This window comes from Triticum aestivum, chromosome 6A, assembly GCF_018294505.1.
Source record: "Triticum aestivum cultivar Chinese Spring chromosome 6A, IWGSC CS RefSeq v2.1, whole genome shotgun sequence".
NCBI classification, from domain to species: domain Eukaryota; kingdom Viridiplantae; phylum Streptophyta; class Magnoliopsida; order Poales; family Poaceae; genus Triticum; species Triticum aestivum.
In genome coordinates this window covers 170,613,441-170,639,194 of record NC_057809.1, presented here as the reverse complement: position 1 = coordinate 170,639,194, position 25,754 = coordinate 170,613,441, and the positions used below count along the sequence as shown (strand labels likewise).

At 46.5% G+C, this 25,754-nt stretch overlaps 1 protein-coding gene across 1 annotated transcript; it reads right to left on the bottom strand.

Annotated features, from left to right (window-relative positions):
* Positions 1–15,689: 15,689 nt before the first annotated feature.
* Positions 15,690–24,802, bottom strand: LOC123132646 (TBCC domain-containing protein 1). Its single transcript, XM_044552482.1, has 9 exons — positions 24,155–24,802; positions 23,081–23,221; positions 21,832–22,221; positions 21,069–21,173; positions 19,905–20,045; positions 19,072–19,275; positions 18,854–18,946; positions 18,130–18,241; positions 15,690–16,121 (listed from the first exon to the last, which is right to left on the bottom strand). The coding sequence occupies exons 1-9, from the start codon at positions 24,782–24,784 to the stop codon at positions 16,078–16,080; spliced, it is 1,860 nt and encodes a 619-aa protein (XP_044408417.1). The 5' UTR covers positions 24,785–24,802; the 3' UTR covers positions 15,690–16,077.
* Positions 24,803–25,754: the final 952 nt, after the last annotated feature.

Here is a 25,754-nt window from a genome sequence, read left to right as displayed (position 1 = left end):
TGATTGATTCTGTTGACGCTAGCATGCTCTATTAGTTTTGGAGCCCAACCATGGACTGTACGTACTAAGCTAGCTCGAGCACACACACATGCAGCTTGATTTATTTCTGTAGATACTAGCAGCAGCACGCGTGTCTCCTATACTAGCTTGCTTAATTTCTGTACTAGATCAACGACACTAGCACTTACTTGTTTGTTAGATTCGGAGCAGCAGGCATCCTCCGTGGACGATGACGACAACCAGGTCATCCACCGCCACGACGACACCCCGCACATGGTCCAACTCGACTACAACATCCACCGCGTGACGGCGACGTGGTCGTGTGCGGCATCGACCAACCTCCTCTCCTGTGAATCCGTCTCCTACCTGTAGCTCCCGCTCTTGTGCTGCTATATTAGTACCTTGCTCTGTTTCATGCATATGGGTGATTTTGTTTGTGCTTGTGTCATGGAAAAGATCATTCCTATTTATTTGTGCTCTGTTTTCTTTATTATCACGAGTTGCAAAATTAGTAGTGGGAAGTAAACTTTTGTTAACTTGTTGGTTGAACCAATGGAACTACTGTTATATTTGATTTGTTGCTCAACTAATGCTGCAATGATGGGATCGAATGATTGCATGACCCTAATGTTGGCCTATCATTTCAATTATCTTGGTCTTATAGATGTTATTGTTCCTGTCATATAGCACATGCTAGTTTCTTTATTGGTTGGCTGCTGGTTCTGTTTGTTCATATGCATAAGTGCTATTGTTTCTTTGTTATCTTATAAAGGATATAGTCCTTCATTTGTATATAGCCGTAACTCTCTTATTGATCAACATATACTGATTCATCTCTTTACTGCAATTACTCTGTGTACTTCATGATTTGCTCCTGTAGTGGTATAAAATTATAGTTTCTCTTTCAAGCCGGTATCTGTGTTTGATATATACTAGTTTTTATCTAAATACCATGTATTGGTATTTCTTGTATGGTTTAGTACATCATCTACTGGTGGTTTAGTTGTATATTGTACAGGACATAGTCCTGACGGTTGCATGTAGTGATAATTCTTTCTTTGCATTAGCTATTTCATATGTTTCAGATAATTTAGATGCATGCTTATACTCCTATCTATACCAGGTGCATGTGTTGTTCTTGTGTACCTATATACAAAATAGTACCCATGTGTAAGTGGGTGTATGTGTTCTGCTTATAGCAGATGTTCAGTAAATGTGCTATCAATGGACTATTTCTTCTTGCAGGTTATGTACTATATCTTTCCTTGCCAATTCCCTCTCTCTTAAATCTGATTTGAACAGATGCTGCACTGGTCTCTTCACTTTCTTTCTTTCTCTCCTACTCTCACTGATAAGAACAGGTGCTCCTTAATCTTGCCATGCCAATGATGGTGTCCTGAGGCTCTCATCGTTACTTAAATATGTTGCACTACTTGATCCAATGATGCAATAGTCCTAGCACTACTAGGCTGCCTGAGGACAATCCCTACTTCAAACCCTACCTCTGGGCTAGTTGATTAGTAGTGGGTTTGTTGGATTTCATCTGAAAACTAACCCAAGCTTAACTGAGGGATCCCCTAATCATGGAGTTAGTTCTAGTTTGAGTTGATCTTTGGGTTTGGCTTTGATCTATACTTTGCTAGCTCTACTTCTGTCTTTTGGGTTATTGGCTCCATTTATGCAGTGTTGGCTCTCTTCTACTGTTTCTTTGATCAACTTAATCTGATTGGGGTTTGACTAATGTTTCCAAACGCGTAAGTGCTAGCTCCTACAGCAAAGGCATTTTGCTAAGGGGAATGCTGCATTTAAACCTTGATCAAGTTTTTCATGTTTGTTGTTTCTTGTTTTGCAGGTTGATGAACTGGAAGAAAGAAGCAGAAGATGAAGAACTAGATAGTTTAGTATAGGTTTAGTTTAGGACTTTTTCTAGATACGCCCGCTATCTAGCGGGAGAGGGGAGGGAGCATTGGAGGAACCGGATGAAGACGAGTTTCATCGTGATGATGCTCATCGTGATGACCGCAGCTCTCTTCTATGTGATGGTAGTTTAGATGATCGATATCGACTTGTAATGTGAAGACAAACTCGCTACTCGCGGTCTCGAGACTTGTAATATAATGTTCTATCTTTGTTCGGTCTTTTCAATTCGGAGACTAATATGATGAATTGTATTCAGAGACTAATCTTCTATTGTATTTGATGAATCTGTTGTTGATGTGTGCTGTCTATATTTTATCCAATTATACATTTTGTAACCTGTGCAAAAAACAGAAAATTAAAAAAAACCTAATATTCATACTAATGGCGCATCACATCACAGTGCGCCATTAGTATGCCAAAGGATACTAATGGTGCATCATTAAACAGTGCGCCATTAGTATGCCGAAGTTACTAATGGCGCATCTTGTTGTTGTGCGCCATTAGTATGCCAAAGCACCTGGGTATACATGGCCCTCTGAGAGGCATACTAATGGCGCACTGTTGTATATACTAATGGCGCATCTGAGGTGCGCCATTAGTATACCAGATACTAATGACGCACCAGTGGTGCGCCATTAGTAAAATATACTAATGGCGTGTCACTAATGGCGCACCATTAATGCGTCATTAATGGCCAAATTAGATGCGCCATTAGTAGGCCTTTTCCTAATAGTGATTAGTCCTTGCATCTTTGAAACATTAACCGGTGTAGTCACATGAGTTGTGGGTGTAATTATAGTAGAAATGTCCTCACCACTAGCACCGATGGCTACACCAATGTTAGGAGGAGGAAGCGGGAGTACCAAACCATAAAGGAAAGTTGTCGTTACCACCACACCGATAAACAATGTAAATCCTAACCTTATTTGCCAGAGAGACCAGCAGAAAACTACACCAAAAAGACGCCACCATCTCAAGGAAATTATATCCGCTCGGTGCCGCCGCCACCAACAACAAACCGCCGCGTAACCCTACTAAAAGATCCAAGGTGCCTGCGGTCATTTTGTCATTTCTGCACATAAACTCTATTGCAACTTGTGCAAAACTCCCGTGGAGCCCTCCAAATAATCGTGTATTTGAATTTTTTGTATTGACGTCTGTAAGATTAAAAAAATCATGGCATATCCATCATGTTTTCTCGCTTTGGATCTTTTCGAGTTCTTGTGTTCTAGCGGCTAGGGTTTCTGCCTCCCGTCAGCGGCGCCGCCGATCTCCCACGTCCCCTGTGGCTTTAGGGCCATGGGTGTGTGGTGGATCATGGCCCTTGCCCGCGGGAGGGCTCCGTTTTCAGGTGCTTCTTTAAGTTTTGTTAGGATTTGTGTCCTACTCAAGAAAACGAGACGGCGTCGGCTTCTTAAAAATGGAATAAGGTTCTTCCCGCCTAGCCCCCGTCCCAATGGTGTGTCTAGCATCGTCGGAGGGCGTGTGGAGGTGTGTCTCCGGCGGATCTCACGAGATTTGGTCGGTGGTTGTCTTTGATGGATCCATTCGGATCCGGTCTTTGTTCGTCTTTATTCATGTGTTTTCAAGTTGGATCCTTCCTATCTAAAATTCTCTTCATTGACGGTGGTTGCTGTTCTGGGGCGTTGGTCCTATGGGACCTTTGCACGACGACTTCCCGACTGTCTACTACAACAGGTTGTGTCCGGCTCCGGCGAGAGAGAGGCGATGACGATGGTGCGTTTTTGGCTCGCTTCAGTGTTGATAGTCGTCGCTAGATGGTCTATGAATCTGGATGTAATTTTTATTTTTTCTGGTGTTCATTGTACTATTATGATTAAAGATGAATAAATCGACCGTTTCTGAAGAAAGAAAAGAATTCTTGTGTTCTAAAGATCCGCTATCGCATGTGTTTAATCAAAGCAGGGGCAGAACTGTCAGACTAGAGGGCGGCTAGCTTAGCTAAGCTAGCCAATAGCTATCCCTATCCAGGGTCCCAGCTGGCCACCAGGCGTATAATACTAGAGAGCGACAATAGATACTCTCTGTATCGAGAGTGGATGGAGTATATAACAGACTTAGGGGATGTTTGGTTTCAGCACAGGTTAGCCCCGCCAAATTGTTGGCGCTGTTGGCGAGCCAAAAAATTGGCCAACGATTTCACCGCCCTCGCCCTTACCAACAGATTGACGTAAAAGAAGCAGAGGAAAGATGAGACGGGCTGGCGGGCCAATTATTTGAATCTCATCCAAACACGCACCCTACAGCTGGTCAATGACCAGTTTTTTAGTCCGGCACCTCAGGACAGTAAACCAAACAGCCCCTTACAGACCAAAGGGTGCGCCTTATTATCTACATATAGGTTTCAGCGATGAGCGGACGAAGACTCGCTTGATCTCTGTCTCGGCCTGCGGGCCAACCGATTCTGTGGCTGCCGATCAGCTATTGCACTCTGCAGTGCAGTAGTAGCTCCTTCAATAATCAATACTACACGTCATGATATTTTTATTTTTATTTTGAAACTGGCATGTCAGGATACAGTTATATTGTACTGTGCAGTGTGCATGTGTCTTAGTGGGCGAGCGCAGTGTGGCGATGCGTGCGTCTCTGTGCGTACTCTTGTGCGCGTGCGCGTGTGGTCAGCTCATGTAATGGCATACTCCCTTCGTTTTTAAAAAAATGTATTTTCAATTTTATTGAAGGGTCAAACTATCTTCAAATTTGATCGAGTTTGTGCAAAAATATGTCAATGCTTGTAAAATTAAATAGATATATGACAAAAATATATTTTATTATGAATCTAACGCTACTAATTTCAAAGACGGAGGGAGTAGAAATGATCAACTGAAGGTAGTGATCAGCTCGGGTAGTCTAAGTTACTTTCCACCGTGACCTGCTTTAAACTGGGCCAATCTCTCTTTCCATTACTCACTTGGCTGTTGTAACTGAGTAAATAACAGTTGGCGGAAACACGTCGGTGTACGCAGCCATTTAGCCCATTACGTACTACTCTACTAGGTCCTCGAGTGTGATGCATGTCGACGAGCAGAGAGCCAGAGATACGAAGCCCCTCCGGACGCCATCGAGAAGAACCACTCGGCCCCCACAACGTGCCCGTAGATCTAGCCTGCCAGGCCGATTCAGCTGCGACTTGGAGTACAGTATATATATATATATAGCTTAGTCTTACAGCATCTCCAGCCGCGCCCCAACAGGCTTTCCCCAAACGATTTGCCGCGCCGGCGTAAAAAAAACGGTCCAGTAGCCCGTTTTTCGCCGGCTCAGGGCGAAACTGGTGCCGGCGGACCCAGGCCGAACCCGGCTTCCTGGGGCTCCTAGGGCGCCGGCACAAACAAAAAGGGTGTGTGGGTCCGCCCTGTCGGCGAGGCGAGCGCCCCTTGTTAGGAAAATAGGCAGTTTTCCGATTAAATTAATCCATGAATAAATCATGAGCATGACATTGACAGTATTGATAACACACTGGTTACGATTTAACAGAGCATGTACTACGCATATAGTAGAAACATTTACGCATATCGCTAGTACTGCTACAACAGAAAGAAATATGAGAGGGATAAACGATGTATACCCTCCAATCGGCCATGCGGTGGCGGCGGCAGTAGCCGCGGCATCCTCGGCGGCCTTCTTGTCGGCCTCGGCCTTCTCAGCGTCGGCACGGTCGGCGTCGGTCGACATGGTGATGACGAAGGTGATGTGGACGTAGATGAACAGAAGCGAGCAGTCGCGTAGTCGCTACCCAAAAACCTAATCGCCCCTCTCCCATACAGGATTCGGAGAGGCGGGGTTTCAGAGGCCTGCTCTCCCGTCAACCGTGTACGCGGTGAACGGGACGGAGTCGCCGGCGGCAGCAGCAGCAGAGGAACGACGCGGGCGTGGAGGCGGAGATGCGTTCTGTTTCGTGACGGCTAGGGTTGGCAGCGCCCCACATATATATGTGCGGCTGCGCGTGGAGAGACGTGGGTTGAACCCACGTCCAAGTCGGTAGCCCACGATCCGACGTCTCAGATCGTGACCCCACCTGTCAAAGACTCTCCGTTCCTGACCGGCAAAAAGAAGCGCATAGGAGTGAGCTCGGCTCGGCTCAATCCCGCAACCCGCGTCGCGTCGTGGCGTGGCGTGGCAAGGCGAGCGGGGGAGAAGGAGTGCGCGAGGGCCTCATCTCTTCTCAAGCTCCAATAGCATGAGGAAGGGAATCCCTTATAAACCACTCCAACTCTCCTTTCACTTCTGGGGTGGGACTAAACTTCCACCACCTTGTCATGCCACCTACATGGGCCCTTAGAAATCAAATCTGAAATTGTCATATGGGCTCTAGGCCCATCTCATATTTCAACAATCCCCCACCAGATCTCAGGGACCCAGTTTGTCCTTTGTTCCAAACGTTGTTTTGATATACCAACATCTCAGTGGAGACCGATTAAGGTTGAGCTCCACCTAAACCAAGTAGTTACACTCCTTCACAACTGAACAATGGAATATGCCTTGAATTGTCAGTTTGGCATCAAGAAGTTTCACCACAAGTCTCACTGATACGAGGCTGCCGAAGGCCGACCCCTCGGGTGGAGCATATTAGTCACACTCCTGGCCTATTCATGAGCTTGCTAGAGATCACCCCAATCTCATAGACTGTGACCAGCAGTCGGGCTCATATAGGTGTGTTCCTCTAAAGATCGCTCTGTAGGGTAGCATCTTGCTTATGCATATAAGCCTTGGAACACATTAAGACAGTAGTCATCCTTCCATACAGTTTCCGAGAGTATTGCATCTCCAACGGAGTGGGTTAGTTAAGTTACTCTTCTCAGTTCACCACTGGCTTGTTTCCCAGGTCCTACTTCACGGGATCTCCGATCACATAGGTTGGGTTACTACCATGGCAACTCATGTGGGTCTCATACCCATCTCCCTTGATGCGTTATCTATCATAACACGTGATAGCCCTTTAGTAAAGGGATCTGCCAGATTCTTAGCCGTTTGAATATAATCCAACGCTATCACTCCGGAGTTCCTCAATTTTCTGACAGCTTTCAATCTCATTTTTATGTGTTTGTTGGACTTCATGTTGTCCTTTGAACTCTTCACCTTGACAATAACTGTTTGATTGTCACAGTTCATAAGGATGGCCGGAACCGGCTTCTCAACCACTGGCAAGTCCATCAACAGATCCCGAAGTCATTCTGCTTCGCCACCCGATGTGTCTAATGTTGTTAATTCTGCTTCCATTGTCGATCTTGTTAAGATCGTTTGCTTGCAAGACTTCCAGGAAACAGCACCACCTCCAAGAGTAAATATATACCCAGTTGTGGCCTTCATCTCATCAGCATCAGAGATCCAATTCGCATCACTATACCCTTCAAGTACCGACGGGTATCCGGTATGTGAAGTCCATAGTTTATAGTACCTTTCAGATAGCGCATAATTCTCTCAAGAGCACGCCAATGTACATCACCCGGTTTAGAAACAAATCGGCTCAGTTTGCTAATAGCAAATGCGATGTCAGGCCTCGTTGCGCTCGCTAGATACTGTAGTGAACCAACAATCTGAGAGTATCTCAATTGATCTATAGTTGTGCCTTTAGACTTTCAAATCAGCACACTAGAATCATATGGTGTTTGAGATGGTTTGCAGTCCGAATATCCAAAACGACTCAACACCTTCTCAATATAATGGGATTGCAAAAGTGTAATCCCACCCTCATCATCTCTCAATAGCTTGATGTTCAAGATAACATCAGCCACTCCAAGGTCCTTCATCTCAAAGTTCTGAGATAGGAAAGACTTAACCTCCTCGATCAACTTGAGATTAGTCCCAAATATCAGTATGTCATCAACATACAAACACAGTATAACTCCTTCGCCCCCACCATAGCGATAGTATACACATTTGTCAGCCTCATTAACAACAAAGCCAACAGATGTCAACGTTTCATTAAACTTGTCATGCCATTGCTTAGGCGCTTGTCTCAGGCCATACAAAGATTTCACCAACTTACACACCTTTCCTTCCTGACCATCCATCACAAAGCCATCAGGCTGTTGCATATAGATTTCCTCCTTTAGCTCTCCGTTCAGGAAAGCCGTCTTAACATCCATCTGATGAATGAGAAGACCATGCGAGGCCGCCAACGAGAGTAATACTTGAATGGTGGTCAGTCTGGCCACAGGTGAATAAGTGTCAAAGAAATCTTCTTCTTCTTTCTGGGCGTAGCCCTTGGCCACAAGCCTAGCCTTGTACTTTTCTATCGTACCATCGGGCCTAAGCTTCTTCTTGAACACCCACTTGCATCCCAATGGTTTGCAACCATAAGGACGTTCAGTAAGCTCCCAAGTCCCGTTAGCCATGATGGAATCCATCTCGCTACGGACCGCATCCTTCCAGTAGTCAGCTTCTGGAGATGCATACGCTTCTGAAATAGAAGTGGGATTATCCTCCATGAGGTATATGAAGAAATCATCACCAAAGGTCTTTACAGTCCTTTGTCTCTTACCCCTACCAAGGGATTCCTCATTATCCTCCTCAGGATTTTCATCATGTGTTTGATTATAATAGTCCATCAAAATGGCAGGTTCAGGAGTCTCCTCAGATTCTTGTCTAGAAATGCTTTGTACATCTCTCATGAGAAAAATGTCCTCAAAGAATGTAGCATCTTTAGACTCCATAATTGTACCGACTTTCATGTCAGGTACCTCAAATTTCACTACAAGAAATATATAGCCAACACTATTCATAGCGTAGCCCAAATTAACACAGTCCACAGTCTTTGGTCCAAGCTTACGCTTTTTGGGGATTGGCACATTAACTTTTGCCAAGCAGCCCCAGGTACGTAAGTACGAGAGTGTTGTCCTTCTCTTGGTCCACTTCTCGTAAGGAGTGATCTCGTTATCCTTTGTCGGAACTTTATTCAGGACATGACAGGATGTCATTATAGCCTTTCCCCACCATGCCTTGGATAAACCCGACGTGTCTAACATGGCGTTAACCAAATCAGTTAGAGTATGGTTTTTCCACTCGGCAACCCCGTTTGACTGGGGTGAGTAAGGAGGCGTCCTCTCGTGAATAATGCCGTGTTCCGCACAAAAGGCATCAAACTCTTTCGAGAAGTACTCTCCACCACGATCTGATCGGACTCGTTTAATTTTCTTTTCAAGTTGATTCTCAACTTCTGCCTTATAGATTTTGAAGTAGTGTAGAGCCTCATCTTTAGTATTTAACAGATACACATAGCAATATCTAGTGGAATCATCTATCAAAGTCATGAAATATTTCTTTCCACCTTTAGTCAACACACCATTCATCTCACAAAGATCAGAATGTATGAGTTCCAGTGGCGCCAAGTGTCTCTCCTCTGCTACCTTGTGAGGCTTGCGAGGTTGCTTAGATTGCACACATGAATGGCACTTAGAACCTTTGGCTAAAGTGAAACTCGGGATTAAATTCGATTTTGCTAGCCGCGTCATAACACCAAAACTAATGTGACAAAGACGTGAATGCCATACTTCAGATTCATTAACACTCAAATGAATATTGTTCACGACTTTATTACATAGATCTGCAAGAGAAAGGCGGAACATGCTTCCGCATTCATAACCCTTTCCAACAAATAGTCCATATTTCGTAACAACTAATTTATTAGACTCGAATACCAACTTAAACCCTTCTCTACACAGAAGGGAGCCACTAACGAGGTTCTTCTTGATGGCGGGGACATGCTGCATGTTCTTCAGCTGCACGATCCTTCCCGAAGTAAACTTCAGATCGACCGTGCCAACACCAAGAACAGAAGCACTCGCACCATTCCCCATCAGTACGGACCCGTGACCTGTGGCCTGATAAGAAGAAAACGATGAAATGTCAGCACACACATGAACACCTGCACCTGTGTCGACCCACCAATCGGTGGACGGCCAAACTGAAAATACAGCAAATAAATTACCGTACCCAAATGCACCACCCTCATTGTTGCTCACAATCATATTGACAGACTTGGAGTCCTGCCCTTGCTTCTTATACTTGTTTGGGCACTTGTTGGCCCAATGTTCAAGCGAACCACAAGTAAAGCAGCCCTCATCTTTCTTGATCTTCTTGAAGGTCTTCTTACCCTTCTTCTTAAAGTCGGCACTCTGTTGGACACCGTTCTTTCCCTTGGGCTTGTGGAAATTGGAGTTCTTCTAATGCACCATGTTGGCCACAGAAGTTCCTTCGACCCCTTTTTCGTGCGAGTCCTTTGCCCTTGAATTCTGCTCAACACTCAGATGGCCAATGACATCCTCCACAGAGAATTCACGCCTCTGATGTTTCAGAGTGGTGGCAAAGTTCCTCCAGGAATTGGGAAGCTTAGCGATTATGCAGCCCGTGACAAACTTGCCCGGTAACTCGCACTTAAGAAGCTCAAGCTCCTTAACAATACATATTATCTCATGAGCCTGCTCCAATACAGGACGGTTTTCAACCATCTTGTAACCATGGAACTGCTCTATAATATACATCTCGCTCCCTGCATCGGCAGCCCCGAACTTAGATTCGAGCGCCTCCCACAAGTCCTTGGCAGACCGCATATGCAAATATGCGTCAACCAGCTTATCTCCAATCACGCTCAGAACTGCCCCGAGGAACACGACAGTAGCCTCCTTGAACGCCTTCTCCTGATCAGGAGCGATCGTTCCTGTGGGAGTCACACCGGCGACCCAGAAAACATTCATGGCAGTGAGCCATAAGGTGGTTTTAGTCTGCCAACGCTTAAAGCACATCCCCGTAAACGGCGACGGTTTCAGTGCAGCAGCAAAACCAGAATTCAAAAAACTCCTACACAGATTAGGTTTTTGGATTGATAAGAAAATAGGCGGTTTTCTGATTAAATTAATCCATGAATAAATCATGAGCATGACATTGACAGTATTAATAACACACTGGTTACGATCTAACAGAGCATGTACTACGCATATAGTAGAAACATCTACGCATATCGTTAGTACTGCTACAACAGAAAGAAATATGAGAGGGATAAACGATGTATACCCTCCAATCGGCCATGCGGCGGCGGCGGCGGCAGTAGCCGCGGCATCCTCGGCGGCCTTCTTGTTGGCCTCGGCCTTCTCAGCGGCGACACGGTCGGCGTCGGTCGACATGGTGATGACGAAGGTGATGTGGACGTAGATGAACAGAAGCGAGCAGTCGCGTAGTCGCTACCCAAAAACCTAATCACCCCTCTCCCGTACAGGATCCGGAGAGGCGGGCTTTCGGAGGCCTGCTCTCCCGTCAACCGTGTACGCGGTGAACGGGACGGAGTCGCCGGCGGCAACAGCAGCAGAGGAACAATGCAGGCGTGGAGGCGAAGATGTGTTCTGTTTTGTGGCGGCTAGGGTTGGCAGCGCCCCACATATATATGTGCGGCTGCACGTGAAGAGACGTGGGCTGAATCCACGTCCAAGTCGGTAGCCCATGATCCGACGTCTCAGATCGTGGCCCCACCTGTCAAAGACTCTCCGTTCCTGACCGGCAAAAAGAAGCGCATAGGAGTGAGCTCGGCTCGGCTCAATCCCGCAACCCGCGGCGCGTCGTGACGAGGCGTGGCGTGGCGAGGCGAGCAGAGGAGGAGGAGTGCGTGAGGGCCTCATCTCTTCTCAAGCTCCAATAGCATGAGGAAGAGAATCCCTTATAAACCACTCCAACTCTCCTTCCACTTTCGGGGTGGGACTAAACTTCCCACCACCTTGTCATGCCACCTACATGGGTCCTTAGAGATCAAATCTGAAATTGTCATATGGGCTCTAGGCCCATCTCATATTTCAACACCTCTTCCCGCCATTTTTTCCCGCGTTTTCTCCACTTCCCTCCCGTACTCTTCCTTCCTTCCGCCAAACTCCCTCCCGCTCGCCTCCCTCCCAACCGGCCGCCATGCCACCGAAGAAGTACGTCGCACCCCGCGTGGCGGCAACCGCGACCGCCTCCGTCGCCCAGCCGAAGTAGAGGAAGCCGAGGGCGCCGCGGACCAAGCCACCGGGCATGTCAAACGCCGAGTGAAGGGCGGAAGTTCAGCGGCGGGAGGTTGTCACCGTCGACCGGCGAAACAGGGCCATCGCCAAGAAGGCCCGCGACAACGCGGTGCGCGCGGCTGCGGCTGCCTCGGCGGACCAAATCGAGGCCGAGGTGGCTCGCGCGGGGATGATGAATCCACCCAGAAGCCACGCCCAGTACGCGCCCTGGGGTCAGCAAGGCGTCGGCTCTCCGTAACCATGGGCATCGCCCTCGCCGGGCTATGCCGACGGTGACGCGCACGGTGGGTTCAACCCAAACGTCACCTTCCCCGTGGATACCCGGTCCAGCGCATGCCCTCACCCGTCTTCGCCGGCGTGCAGTACCCTCCATACAACTACTCGCCGCCCGCCTACGCTTCCTCCCCGACGCCCCCGCTACGCCGTGGCCCGCCGCCCTTCTTGCACCTGGGCGACACCGACGAGACCGAGGCCGACATGGACGACATCATCGCGACAGGTTCGGCCGCGGCCGCCGCATCTCCCGGGTTCGCCACCCAGGACGAGGTGGTGGATCTCAGCGGCCGCATGGACGGCGAGCTCGGCTACGTCTACGGCGAGGAGGAGCAGGAGGAGGAGGACGAGGAGGAGGAGGAGGAGGAGGAGCCGACGCCTGCAACGGCGAAGGGGCGTAAGAAGAAGCGGGCGGCCAGAACAGGCGCGCCGTGCATCAAGTGGGCGTCCAAGGAGAAGGAATGCCTCGCCGAAGCACGGAAAGTCGTCTGCCTCGACCCGACGACCGGCACGAACCAGAGCGTCGACACGTACTAGGACCGCATCAAGGCCGAGTTCGACGAGCGCAAACTCGTCGACCCCTACTTCAAAGGCGTCTACATGCAGCGCGGCTCCAAGGCGATGGCGAACCATTGGGGGCGTATCCAGGGGGCGTGCAACAAATGGCATGGGGTCGTCGAGGAGGTCGTAGCTCGCCCGGAGAGTGGCGCCAGCGTCGAGGATCAGGTATGTCACGCCGGCCTCCCGCCTCTCTTCACCGTGTACGCGTGCCAACTGTTTGTCCCTCCACGCAGTTGCTGCGCATGTTCACCCTGTACCGGCAGAGCAACAGCGACGTCGAATTCAAGTACCTCCACGTCTACAAGCGCATTGACAAGTGCGAGAAGTGGGCGGAAATCCGGCGCACCCTCGACAAGGCCAAGGAGACCTACAAGCCGGACGCGCCAACTCCTGGCGCATCGGAAGGGCGGCCGGACGGCAACAAAGTTGCCAAGGAGGGGAAATACGCTGACGCGGCCACCGCTCGAGTGCAAGAGTCCATCGAGCACTGCCTCGCCGACGCGCAGGCCCGGGCCGTCCTTCGTGAAGAGAAGACCGAGGCGCGGTGGTCGGCGTTGATGTCGAGCAGCGCCGTCAAGCTCGACCTGCTCCGGACGAACGTCGCCGCGAAGAAGAGAAACACCGCCCTGGCTTTCCTGCTGGGCGGGGCGGACATGCTCCAGAGCACCGACGAGGCGGTCAAGGCGTGGTACTTGGCGGAGCGTGGCCTCATCCTGAACCAGCTTCCCTCGACAAGGCCGCCGACGCCGACGCCAAGTCCGCGTGACGACGCCTCCACGACGCCCAGCACCACCGAAGCCGCGCCGACGCCGCCAAGCCCGCGCACGCCAACTCCGCCGACATCTGGGGCAGAGCCTACCAAGTGGTGCGCAGGCGAACTTCTGCCGCTCTATTTTTTGTATGCCGAACTGTGGCTTGCGATCGCCCGACTTGTGACGCCTTTTGTGAGCGGGAACGACTAAGTTCAAATTTTTCGTGTCCTAAGGGCGGCGCCTGGGGGCGTGACTGGGAGCTAGGTCGCCCAGGAAGCCGAACTAGCGTCGGTTCGCCTCCAAACCGTCTTTTTTTAGCGCCCTGAGGGGCCGAACGGCTGGAGATGCTCTTAGGACCAACCGATCTCCTCGTGGGCGCATGCATGGCCCCGACGCGCCCATGTACCGCGCGACCGGGCCACGTTCGTACGTATACGTCCCAACACAAGCCAGCGACGATCGACAAGCTGGCAGACAAATACAGTACGTACGTGAACGCCCATGCATGCATGCCCCTCCATGCGGCCAGTAGGACGTGCATGCGCAGTCTTGCACCACGGAAAGTTAGATTTAGTGCCGACTTCGTACAAGAACCGTAAGATTGTTTTGCTACCGGTAGATTGGGCCACGGGCAATAGATTGACCGTCATCCTAGTGATGATTTGGTCCGTTCATCGAGTCGAGCCCCTCGGTTCTGCGACTTGTCCGCGAAGGGTGTGGAAACCGGCCGCATGCGTCCGTGAGCATGTGATGCACTCGTGCACCACGCGGCGGGGGCACGTCCCTATCGCGCCGTCTCCACTCTCCGCTACCGCTAGCATCAATCCAGCTGGAAGAACCCGTCGCATACAGACCAACGCGACACAGGCACACCAACTACTCTGCCTGTAGAACAATGTGCACGCTGAACAACGCTGCCGGTAGAAGAATGTGCGCCGGGCGCAGCGCGCGCGGGTGATTAAACTGGATAGGCGACGGTACGTATTTGCATGGCATTCGGGCTTGTGGCCCTATGAGTACGACCCGAACCCATCGATACCTTTTTCTTTTTGATTGATTGATTGATTGAAGGAAAAACAGAAACCAGTAGGATGAGCCTACCCCGTGATTGGAACACTCTGTGCATATGATAATCAAATTGCCGCAACGATTGTGGTATAATGTTATGCTGCAGAAAAATTGTACCAAAAAAACATTATGTGCTGAAACACTCATGTAAAAAATCAAGCAAGGGAAAGGTAATTGTCCTAGCAAAAGTTAAGGGCCTCTTTGGTTTATAGGAACAATGAATGAAAAACATGGGAATGGAATACTTTCTTTTGATGGCATGGTTCATACGGTTAGTTCGGAAGAGTGTAACAAATGAAAAATTGATGAAAATTTCCTCTCGTCTCAGTTTTGAAGAAAAAAAAATTACAATCCACTTAGAACCCTTCTCTAGAATTCCTACACACAAAATACGAGATGTGACCTTTAGTGACACAACAACATCCTTTTTTTTCTTTTAGATGACACAACATCCTAATTATAATTTTTTTTCATGTGATCTGACTATGTTTATCATGATTCATGTGTATCTTTCTATTCCTATGAACCAAACACACACGGTTGCAAAATTCCCGTGTTTAATACTTTGCTTTACACACTTGTTTAGGACCCTGATAACGCCCGAACATTCATGGCAAATCCGTGCTGTGTATTTTCTGCCAGAAAATTGCCTTGAGTCAACTAAATTTATCATCCTCGCGTCACTAAATTTGCAATATAACAAACAATCAATTTGCCATGGTCAAATCCCAAACGTTTGAGATTTGTCGTTTTCGTTTATTTATACATATTATTGTTTTTCCCCTTATTTGTATGTTTTCAAAATCTTGCGTACTAAAAGAGGCCCTGCGACCAGACTGCACATGTAGAACATCAGGTGTACGCAAGACACAGAGGATCTCAGAGAGAAAGGACGGCAAGGCAAGTTGCGACCCAGCCCGAGGCATGGGCTTTTTTTCCAGCTTAGCAAGCATTCCTCCCCTCACAGCACCGCAGTACTTACGTGTGCCGACTCAAAAAAAAAATGGCACTTACGTGTGCTACAACAATCCGTTAGAAGTTAGTGTTGAATATTATTTTATTTATCGGCGTACGAGTACTATTAGAAATCAGAAATACAATGATGGGATTTCAAATGTTCATTTCTTTTGCAAAGTTGAGTGGTTAACAATGCCTGTTACGTATCCGTGGAACTTCTGGAGAGCCCGAAAAAACTGTGCAACCACCGGGAAACCAAGACCAAATATCCTAACGACCTAAAGATACTGGGGGAAACATATCAAGCTACTTTGCAAAAGAGAAAAGAAAAAAGAGGCAACAACACCTGTTCCTTTTTACACTTTTCTTTCGGTTCTACAAGGCTGAAGAGCAGGCGGAAACCACTCCTGGGAGTAAGGTCAGCTTCGACGATGTGCCGCCGAATGTTTCAGGAGTTGCACCAGCTGCCAGCAAAGAGGATGAAGAACAGTCTTGCGGATGCACACCTCTGTTGACGAAAGCAGCTGACTGCATGGTTAGTCGCCTTGCAGACAGTAGAGCTGGCGGATGTTGCCCGTAGCTGCAAACATGAACCGATATTGTTTGCATTACTCAATGCACACAATCAGCAATACTCCATTGAGCACTGATGGAAAATACAGTAAATGTTGTGGACTACAAAAATACAGTACAGTGGTGTATCATTTACACCGACATAACTTTACTCCCTCCGTTCCTCAGGGCATTTACAACACACAAGCGCTTAACCAGGCGCTTAGGAAAATAAAATAAATATTTTTTGGCTTAGCGTCCAGGCTGGCGTCCGAGCTTCCAACGCTGGAATTAATGTACGGACGCTACACAAAGTAGAAAAAGAACGAGAAACACCCCTAGCGCCCGGTGACTTCTTTTGCGCCGACACTAGCTGATTTACTGGGATTGAATGGGATTCTGTTGAAACTGCCGGGAATTAGATCCTAGCGCCCGTGCTTAGCACCCCCCATTGTAGATGCCCTAAATATAAGTCTTTTTACAGATTCCAATACGACCTACATACGGAGCAAAATGAGTGAATCTACACTCTAAAATAAGTCTATATACATCCGTATATAGCCGTATTGAAACTCTATTCTCTCTTATTTAATGGATGAGGCAAAGCTTTTGCCTCCGTTTCAAAAAAAAAAATCTCTAAGAAGGCTTATATTTAGAAATGGAGGGAGTACCCTGAGATAGAGGCTGGGTAGCACCAATTGAATTGAAGCTTGTTCAACATCGTCTGAGATGGTTTGGGCATATTCAACGCAGGCCTCCAGAAGCTCCGGTGCATAGAAGCTCCAGTGCTTAGCGGACGGCTAAAGCGTGCGGAGAATGTTAAGAGAGGTCAGGGTAGACCGAATTTGACATGGGAGGAGTCCGTAAAGAGATATCTGAAGGATTGGACTATCACCAAGAACTAGCTATGGACAGGGGTGCGTGGAAGCTTGCTATCCATGTGCCCGAACCATGAGTTGGTCGCGAGATCTTATGGGTTTCACCTCTCCTACCCCAACTTGTTTAGGACTAAAGGCTTTGTTGTTGTTGTTGTTGTTGTTGTTGTTGCTGTAGGGAGTACTATTGGTTGGTTGACTTGTATTGAGATTGGAATGGCAGAAATCCTCCCAGCCAGCGTAAAAGAACTTGCATGTTTGGAGAATGGTCAACGAATGGCTAGGCCTTGGAGCGCTTGATGTAGCTCGGTGAGCAGCAAAGCACTCAATCAAGAATTGGGGGATCAACATGACGTCTAGTGACATCTGCCATGCTAACCAATTGGACCATTTGAAACGAGCGAAATGCTCAGGTTTTCCAAGAGAAATCTATGCCACCACCCGCCATTTTGGCAAATACTACCTCTCTTCCAATTTAAGTGACGTCCTAACTAGCTAACATTTTTCCAAAATACTTGACGTTTTGAGTCACTTGTCCACATTTCCCAACATGTTCTCTTACCGTGCCCCTCCTCCACTCTAATGTCGGCTGTTCGGTCACTGGCAGAAAAACGAAGAATATAAAGGAGATTCCAGCTACCTCCTTAGTCTGTTTTAAAATTCTCGAAACATCATTTTTTTTTTGTAATGGAGGAAGTATCAAAGAAGAGGCAAAGCTTTCGGCACTTGCTGGCGCAAAGCACCTGAGTAGCATCATGCCAGGAAAACAGTCCCCGTGTAATTTTATTTTAACATTTTGCAAACCTATGTTCTCTTCTCCTTAATTAATGGATGAGGCAAATCTTTTGCCTCGGTTTAAAAAAAAACTTAAGGCCTCTTTAAAGAATTTTCATAGGAATCCAAGAAGACCATTCCGGTCCTGTTTTCCTTCCAGTTGCATTCCAAGGGCATTAACGAAATAGTTAAATAAGATTGGGCTGCCTTCCAAATAGTTAAATAAGGTTGAATGAATCCTATCTTATGTGGTATTTACCCCGTCACCACAATAATGAAACAGATGGAGACATGGAGATAAAGCACCAAGTGTAACTACTGACATATAAAAGGCAGAAGTGATATGTACATGCTATGAAATAACCAAATGCACAGATGAAAAATTACCATATAGCCAATCTTTGAACTGCGAGTGCAGGGCGCTTGCTAATTCCTTTTTCCTATTTTCGTCAAGTTGCAGCTCCCGAATAGTTTTTTTAGTATCTTCCAGAACAGCTTGCTGAAGATGATATGGCATGTTTAGGAACATGTGACTTTTAGGAATACTAAACAGTAAATCTTTCCTACTTATAAAGGTTGGAGTTGGTGGTGAGTTCATATGTGGGACCAACAACCTTCATCAATAAAAAATAAACCCTTATCCACATGTGGAACCAACAACCTTCATCAATAAAAAATACACCCTTACCCACTTGTGGGACTAGCAAGAGTACTCGACTAGCAACCTTCCAAGATACATAAATAAACAAATGTGCTTTTACTTACATGTGAGACCTAAAACAAATAAACAAGTATACTACTACTCCAGCGACAAATATTACGGTAGAGGGAGTACTTCCATGTGAGACCAACACTTGCAGAATGAACAAATAAAAATTGTAAAAATGTGACTCCAACTCAAAATTATGCTCTTAAGCAGTTCGTAGCAACTCACGGGCATTGTGCTAGTAAAATATAGAGAAGTGAACAAACTGTACCCAAATAACATTAACAAATCAATACTGATTTGCATTATGGCCATGAGGCAGTGTGAATCACACTAGATAGCCTTAGCATTGAGTAAATTATAATAGAAACATCATTCTAGGGAAGTTTATCGAAGTTAATGTACCTTCTTGCTTTGCGATGCCTGATAAATTTCAGGCAATGGAAAAGGATTGCATTTTGTAGGCTCTTGTACTTCATCCTCAAACCAATTAGGAATCTGCAGACGGAAGTAGTCATGTTTAGTTGTTTTTATACAAGAGAAAATTATTGTGAAAAGACAAACAAGGCCCGAGAAGCATACTATCATGCTATAGCTAAAAGCTTACAATGTACTTAACATACCAAAAAGTTTGTGAATAGATCAGGATCTACACAAGTAGCAGATTCGGCTTGAACATCAGAAACCCCAGCAGGATGGGACAATGAATCATGTGGATCAACGACTCCCAATACAAAAGGTTGGTCCCATTTATTGGTAGAGGGATCTACACCAACTTGTGTCAGATGCTCACCCAATCTTGGATAGTAAGTATTAAATGGAGCAATCTGTTCATACATGAATGGAGAAATTTCACAATGTCAAAATTTAAAAATTAAAGCATTATTGTTACTATACTATCATGTCAAGTTCACAACATTGACTGTCACACCTTTTCCAACTGTAACCCTATGTTTTTAAGGCGACGCCTTACCGCCTTAGGGAGGGGGGGCGCTTTGGCGCCTAGGCGACGCCTAGGCGGGCGCTTTGGACGCCTAGGCGCCCAAAGCGGTCGATTTTCCAAAGCGGAGGGGGAGCGCTTCGACGCCTAGGCGTCGCCTTAGGGACGCTTTAAAAACATAGCTGTAACCTATGTATTCAGAGAGTATTCCACGGTCATGAATGGTTACTTGTATACAATTGGCGATTAATCTTCCTTTTTCACTTAATAGTAATAGAACAGCAGATTTTCACTCATAAATACAGTTTATGGATCTTAGTTCTAGGTGTAGTGACATACACAGTATGTACCGCACAAATGATGTATGATTCATTCATAGTGTATTATTACACATGATGACTAGCCATGTCAATGAATTGTTAAGAATTTACAACTGTTCATCATACGCCACTTAATTGCTACGCAGCAGCTAGTCCTGACTAACAGTTTAGAACAGAAAGAGTAGCAGAACCTCACATGTAATTTATGGTTGTCCCCCACAATAAGAGGCTGGTGATTTACTCCCAAGTAGAAGATGCACTCACGACAGTTAGCAATACAGATTCGTTTTGCAGCTGCAATAATATGCACTCTTTCACAATGCTCCACCTTTATAACCTGACAACACGAAACATTATATTCTTGAAATGCAATTGGCAGAGTTGGGGCAAAAATAGCAAAAATTGAATGACCAATAAAAAACACCAATTATCCATCTGCGATCAGATTTCCCATTTTTCCTCTTTGCTACTTATACAGCATATCAACTCAAATAACTTCTTGAAATTTTTATCCGTGTCATAAGAATTTTCCAGCAATGCAGACTGCATAAATTATCAGTCATCATATGGTCCACAACAATGTTAACCACCCCTCTATTGCCATTATTCTCACCATCTAGTTTTTTTTCCCCATGGGGACGAAAAGCCAAAAACAATGAATATTCATCTATCCTCTCAATGGTAGGGTTGACTCGATCATTAGACAAAATGAAAAACGGTTCCCCAATTCCAAAACAAACAAATGAATTTTCTGCAATGCTGTAAAAGCAGAATCCAGGTGGCTACTGTCCACCGGTGACTGAAAATACACAGTCCAACACACGCTAGCTTCTATGCATGGAGCTAATGATTAGTCATATGTAGCATGCAAGGACTCAAAATATTTAAACAGACAATACTAGTTCCAACATTCTCCCCCTAATCTTGACAAGTCGGTTCACGTTTGGCATTGACATCGCACACCGACTCTTCTTTGGACAAATCACGTCACTGTTGGTGGAATCACATGAACTCTTCATGTGACGAACAGTATCATATCACCATCATTGGCATCACGCCAAACTGCCTGTGTGATGCTATCGTTAGAAGGAAAGCCACTATGAGGTTCATGTCAAACAAGAACAAAACGAGTCAAGATTAGTAGCGAGAACGTAGGAACTAAGATTGATCAGACAAGTATTTCAAGTCCATAATCCAGATGTGTTGCATGTGGCTAATGGTTATTTGCATGCACAGAATACAGTATATACTGGAGCAGATATTATGCTATTTAGCTCTACCAAGACACAAATTGCCTCGAAGCAAATTGAATCCACATAACAGAGGGGGTGAGGAATGACCAAATGCCATGCATGCATACCTTGCCGACAGCACCAAGAACAACGGTAGTATCAGAACATCCATACACAGTAGCATACTTCACCGGTGCTAATATATAAATAACGGAATCATGGCAGTTCAAAACCTACACATACAGTTTGCAGTACGTGTTAAACAATGCTGATAATTTCCAGCGCTGGGGTTCCAATATTGAACAGACAAAGCTACAAGAGGTCACAACATTAGAACACAGAGGTAAACAGCACAAAACATATTTCAACACTGATTAGAGAGGATAGAGGGTGTTCCAAAGTATCCAGCACAACAGGAGATTTTATATTGGTTCTTTCCAGATCAGATCAACGGCCTGCATATTTCTCATCTGCTTTAACCTTGTATATATATATATATATATATCTTGACCCAAGTACTGCAACTTTGCATGATTATTCTGTTAATAATACAGACCTGGCTACATAGTATTTCTTTCCTTCTAAGAGAAAGCAATGCTTCACTGCAAATCCAGTGATCAAAAGATTCTTGACTATGTTTACAGTGGCACCAGGAGGAAATTCAACCATGCAATCACTTATGACACTAGACACATACAAAATTTCTTGATCAACACTACATTGCATCTGGGGTGGGACAATATGAACATGTTGGGATTAAACGTGTTAAATCTCTTCATTCCTTTCAACATCCAAGTGGGCTACCTGTTGCTCCCTCCGCCCCAAAATAAGTGTCTCTGAGTATTAAACAAAGCATTCGGGTACTGATACTAATATAACTATGATTTATACCTTCACTGAATTTCCTTTGACATCAGATGCATGCTTGACAACAGAAGTTTTGGAGAAACCCTCCACAAATGTAGAATTTCTATGGAATGTGGGATTGGCAACAGTAGTTGTGCTGTTCCTTGGATGACTTGTATTGGCATCTGCCATGGTAACATCAAGATCAGACGCTATCTGCTGGCTCCCTTCCTTTGCTGTAGATTTCTCAGTATAAAACTCCAATGAAGAAACAATATTCTGCAAAATCCAATCATGGACCTGAGCAGCAGATACTGGAGCAGCCGGCATGTCTGGATCAGAATTCGCAAAAAATGTGGCTGCCTGGCTTAGGGATGTTCCTTCCGAAAAATGCACTAGAAATCCAAGGTGCTCAAAAGTCTCCATTGTTAGTACCTGCACAAAAGATGCCATAATGCAGTTATCATATCATCAGATTTTAGCAGCATAACATCAAGATCGTCTTTCATATTTCCCCCATTGAAAAGAACACTAGCTAGCCGATTATTTGTAGTCGAAACTAAGCCCCTTTGTCAAGTTCCAACAAAGAATTACCTTCAGAATATGTCCTCAGATGTGAGGAAGAAAATAGATCTATTCTCAGTTGCACATGAAGACAAGAACTCACTTAAGTAATATACTCCCTCCGTCCCAAAATAAGTGTCTCAACTTTGTACTAGCTTGAGACACTTATTTTGGGACGGAGGGGGTATATTTAACTGAATCAACTGTGTGCTACCATTGACCTTTTGCTTTATGTGTTTTATACAATTTGTGTCTGCAGACGTATATGTCAGTGGGTTGTTCTACCCTTGGTCTTTTGTTTCAATTGCTTGATACAATTTATTGTAGACATGTTATCCATGGATTGTTCTAGCCTCTGGTTATAGCTAACACCTAACAGACTTCATAACCTATATGGAGGATTGGAGGTAAGAACTGTAAGGCTGTATTTGGCATTGTGGATCTACAGTCGAATGATAATCCCGTTTGCAAAACCCACTTTTGCCTATTTTAGTGTTTGTTTGACCCGATTTTGCCTAGCTTTGTGGCTAAATCTTCTATAGCAGATTATACAATCAACACAATACAGCAAAGTTCAACAACAGCAAACGGAGGCCAAGTAATATTTTATTTCGATCACACTATCCCCTATATAGTTTCACTCACCTAGAAAAATAAGGTGGAGAATGAAGAATGATCAATATATAATGAATAGTAACAATTTGAGTAACTTAAAGAGAAGATGACATACCAGAGAATCATCCCCCTCCCCCTCAACAGAATCAGCCAATAGAGTGAGAATATTAGCCATATGCTTTTGCAGATAAGATAACTGGTGAATTTCTTCATCTGCTTGAGAAGGTATAAAGCGACGGCTATTACTCCGTACAAGCTGCCAAACAATAGAAATAGGAAGCACTAAGTGAGGATGATGCCAAAAGAAAAGATACGCTAACTAGTTGTATTTGCAAAAGAAAAAAAAATACAAGGGTGCCGATATGGTAAGACTGATCTGGGCTAAGGGTTGGCACCCTTTCGAAGGATAATGATTAACTCAAAAAGAACATCTATTATACAAGAAAACATGTAACATAAGCCAAGGTTGCTACAAAAATACAAAATATGGAACTGGAACAGATAAGAAACCCCCAAATGACAGATGGATTTATATAGGAAAAAAAAGTGCAGGCGGCTCTCAACGCATTCCAAGATAGGATTATGGACACAAGCTTAGATGAATATCACTGCCAAGATACCTCTTATTCTAAGCAAAGCCTGTGTGGAGATGTTTGGGACATGAGTTCCAAGTGCCCATTAATATGTTGACAGTTAACTAGCGCAGTAGAAAGTTCAAGGATACAATTGCTGGAGCACTGAAGGTGATGAAAGAAATGTCTGATGAAACGTGTCACCAGTTTCCTCTAGAAAACATTTGGCCTGCTTTGGCACGTCACACTAGTTTTATATGAATACAGGATGATAGTAGGCAATTTGGCAGCTCATCTAGAAGTAAATTTAATACTAGGTTTCCCATGGCAGCGATATGCACCATTGGACTTAGCAATGCATGTTTGTCCAGAATAGCACGACTTCTGTGCAATCAATAATCCATCCACGCAAAAGGCAACACACAATTGTTTCGTTGCTTGATTCAATGTCCCGGTTCCATTGTTGATAATATAGGATGTAGTTTCCAAGTGGATGGCAATTGGTAAACGTCAAGTGGTTTAATCCTTTCAGCTCCCATCTACGTTGTTCTATATACTTCTATACGAGCAGCAAAATTCTAACGAAAGCATTCGAACCAACGCAACCGCGTCCTAACCTGGATCGGAGAGAGAGCGGACAGGTAGCCGTCGAACGCTGAGGTGGATGGCCAGACGTCGGCGACGGCGGGCGAGTCCTTGTGCGGGCGCGGCACGAGGCGCTTGTACGACTGGATGTAGAGGAAGAGCAGAACGTCGCGGAGGTCGGCGCCTCCACCACTCCCGCCGGCGTCTAGCGCGGGGTCCTCCGCGGGGAGGACCGCCGCGAGCATGCCGATCGCGAGCGCCGCCTGGTCGGGCGGGATCTGCAGCGCCTCCGCGAGGGACGCGGCGCCCACGCGCCCGTCTCCCGCGGCGGCGGCCGCGGGCGCGAGCTTCTCCTTGAGCTGGGAGAGGGTCTGCGCCAGCGTGCCCTCCGGGAAGATGAGCTTGGGGATGGGCAGGAGGCCGTGCTCGAACGCCTCGCGCCGCGGGCGGAGGAGCGGCGTGGGAGGCGCCGCCGCCGCCGGCGTCGGCGGCGGCGGGTCGAGGGGCTCGTCAACCATGGCCGCGACAGAAGCGGGGGAGGGAGGAAAGAGGAGGAGATCTGAGAGATTTGCGAGAGCGAGGCCGTGGGAGTGCGATGCGACCGTGGAGACGCTGAAATGGTTCGGTGCCTGTGCCTCCATGATGCGCCTTTTTTTTCCCATTTTTTTCCCGTGGGTAAATTGCGGGATTTTCTAATTTCGGGCATGGATCTTATAACACAGTTCGATCTGCTACTGTCCTTAACGGAAGTTTTAAAGCACGATCGATCTTGGATTTGGTATTTTTATGACACCCATGGATGAATCTGCTGTCGACATTATTTATTTTTATGACACCCATGTAAAAGTAACCGAAATATGCTTCCCTAAGGCCTAACAACGCCCCTCCAACACATGATGTAGATGTAAAAGAAATTATCACGTTTTACTCTCTAGATGTAAAATAATCGCCAAGCGATGCAAATATACATCACTATCCACTGTGTGAGTAAAACAGCCACGTGTTGCGCAAACCCCCAACTACCGTGCGGAAATTTCCTGCCGCCCGCCCGCCCTCCCGCCTCTCGCCGCCCACCAGACCCTATGGTCGACTCCCCTGACCCCGCAGCCAGCACCGGTCTTACGCACCTCGCCGTGGCCACCACCGTGTATCCCACCTTTTTCGACGCCGCCACCGTCGCTATGCCTCCCCCAACTCGTCGCGCCGGATTTGCTCCCCCCCCCCCCGCGTCCCGTGGTCGCCGTTGGAATGGGTCCGTCGCCGGCAAAGAAGGCGGTCGTGGGCAAACCTCGTGGGGGCGGCCCGAAAGCAACCGCCGCGCAACCCCGATGCGGCATCATCCCGACCGAATAAGACCAAGGCGGTTGTGGCTGCTTCGGCTACTCACTTGCCGCTGAATGTGCCTGGTGATGGCACGGCTGCCTCCCCCCCCCCCACCACCACCACCACCACAAGTCACGTCGTCGGCCGTCTAGGAGGACCTGTCCATGCCCACGGACACCACCTCCAATGTGCTCGACGAAATGTCGCAAAGGTAAAAAAAGAACTTTTTCTTTTTTATTGTTCTTTTCTCATGTTTCATATGAATAGAATGTGAGATTGTGTGTATGTGCATTTGTAGTCTTAATCATG

Bases quoted from the DNA above. Each gene is read 5' to 3' on its own strand.
- LOC123132646 (XM_044552482.1), bottom strand. From the start codon at position 24,784: ATGGGAAAAAAAAGGCGCATCATGGAGGCACAGGCACCGAACCATTTC. The intron at 22,222-23,080 runs GTATGTCATCTT...TCTTTTGTGCAG, and splicing joins GGGAGGGGGATGATTCTCTG to GTACTAACAATGGAGACTTT. The intron at 19,276-19,904 runs GTGAGGTTCTGC...ATGTATGAACAG, and splicing joins GGGACAACCATAAATTACAT to ATTGCTCCATTTAATACTTA.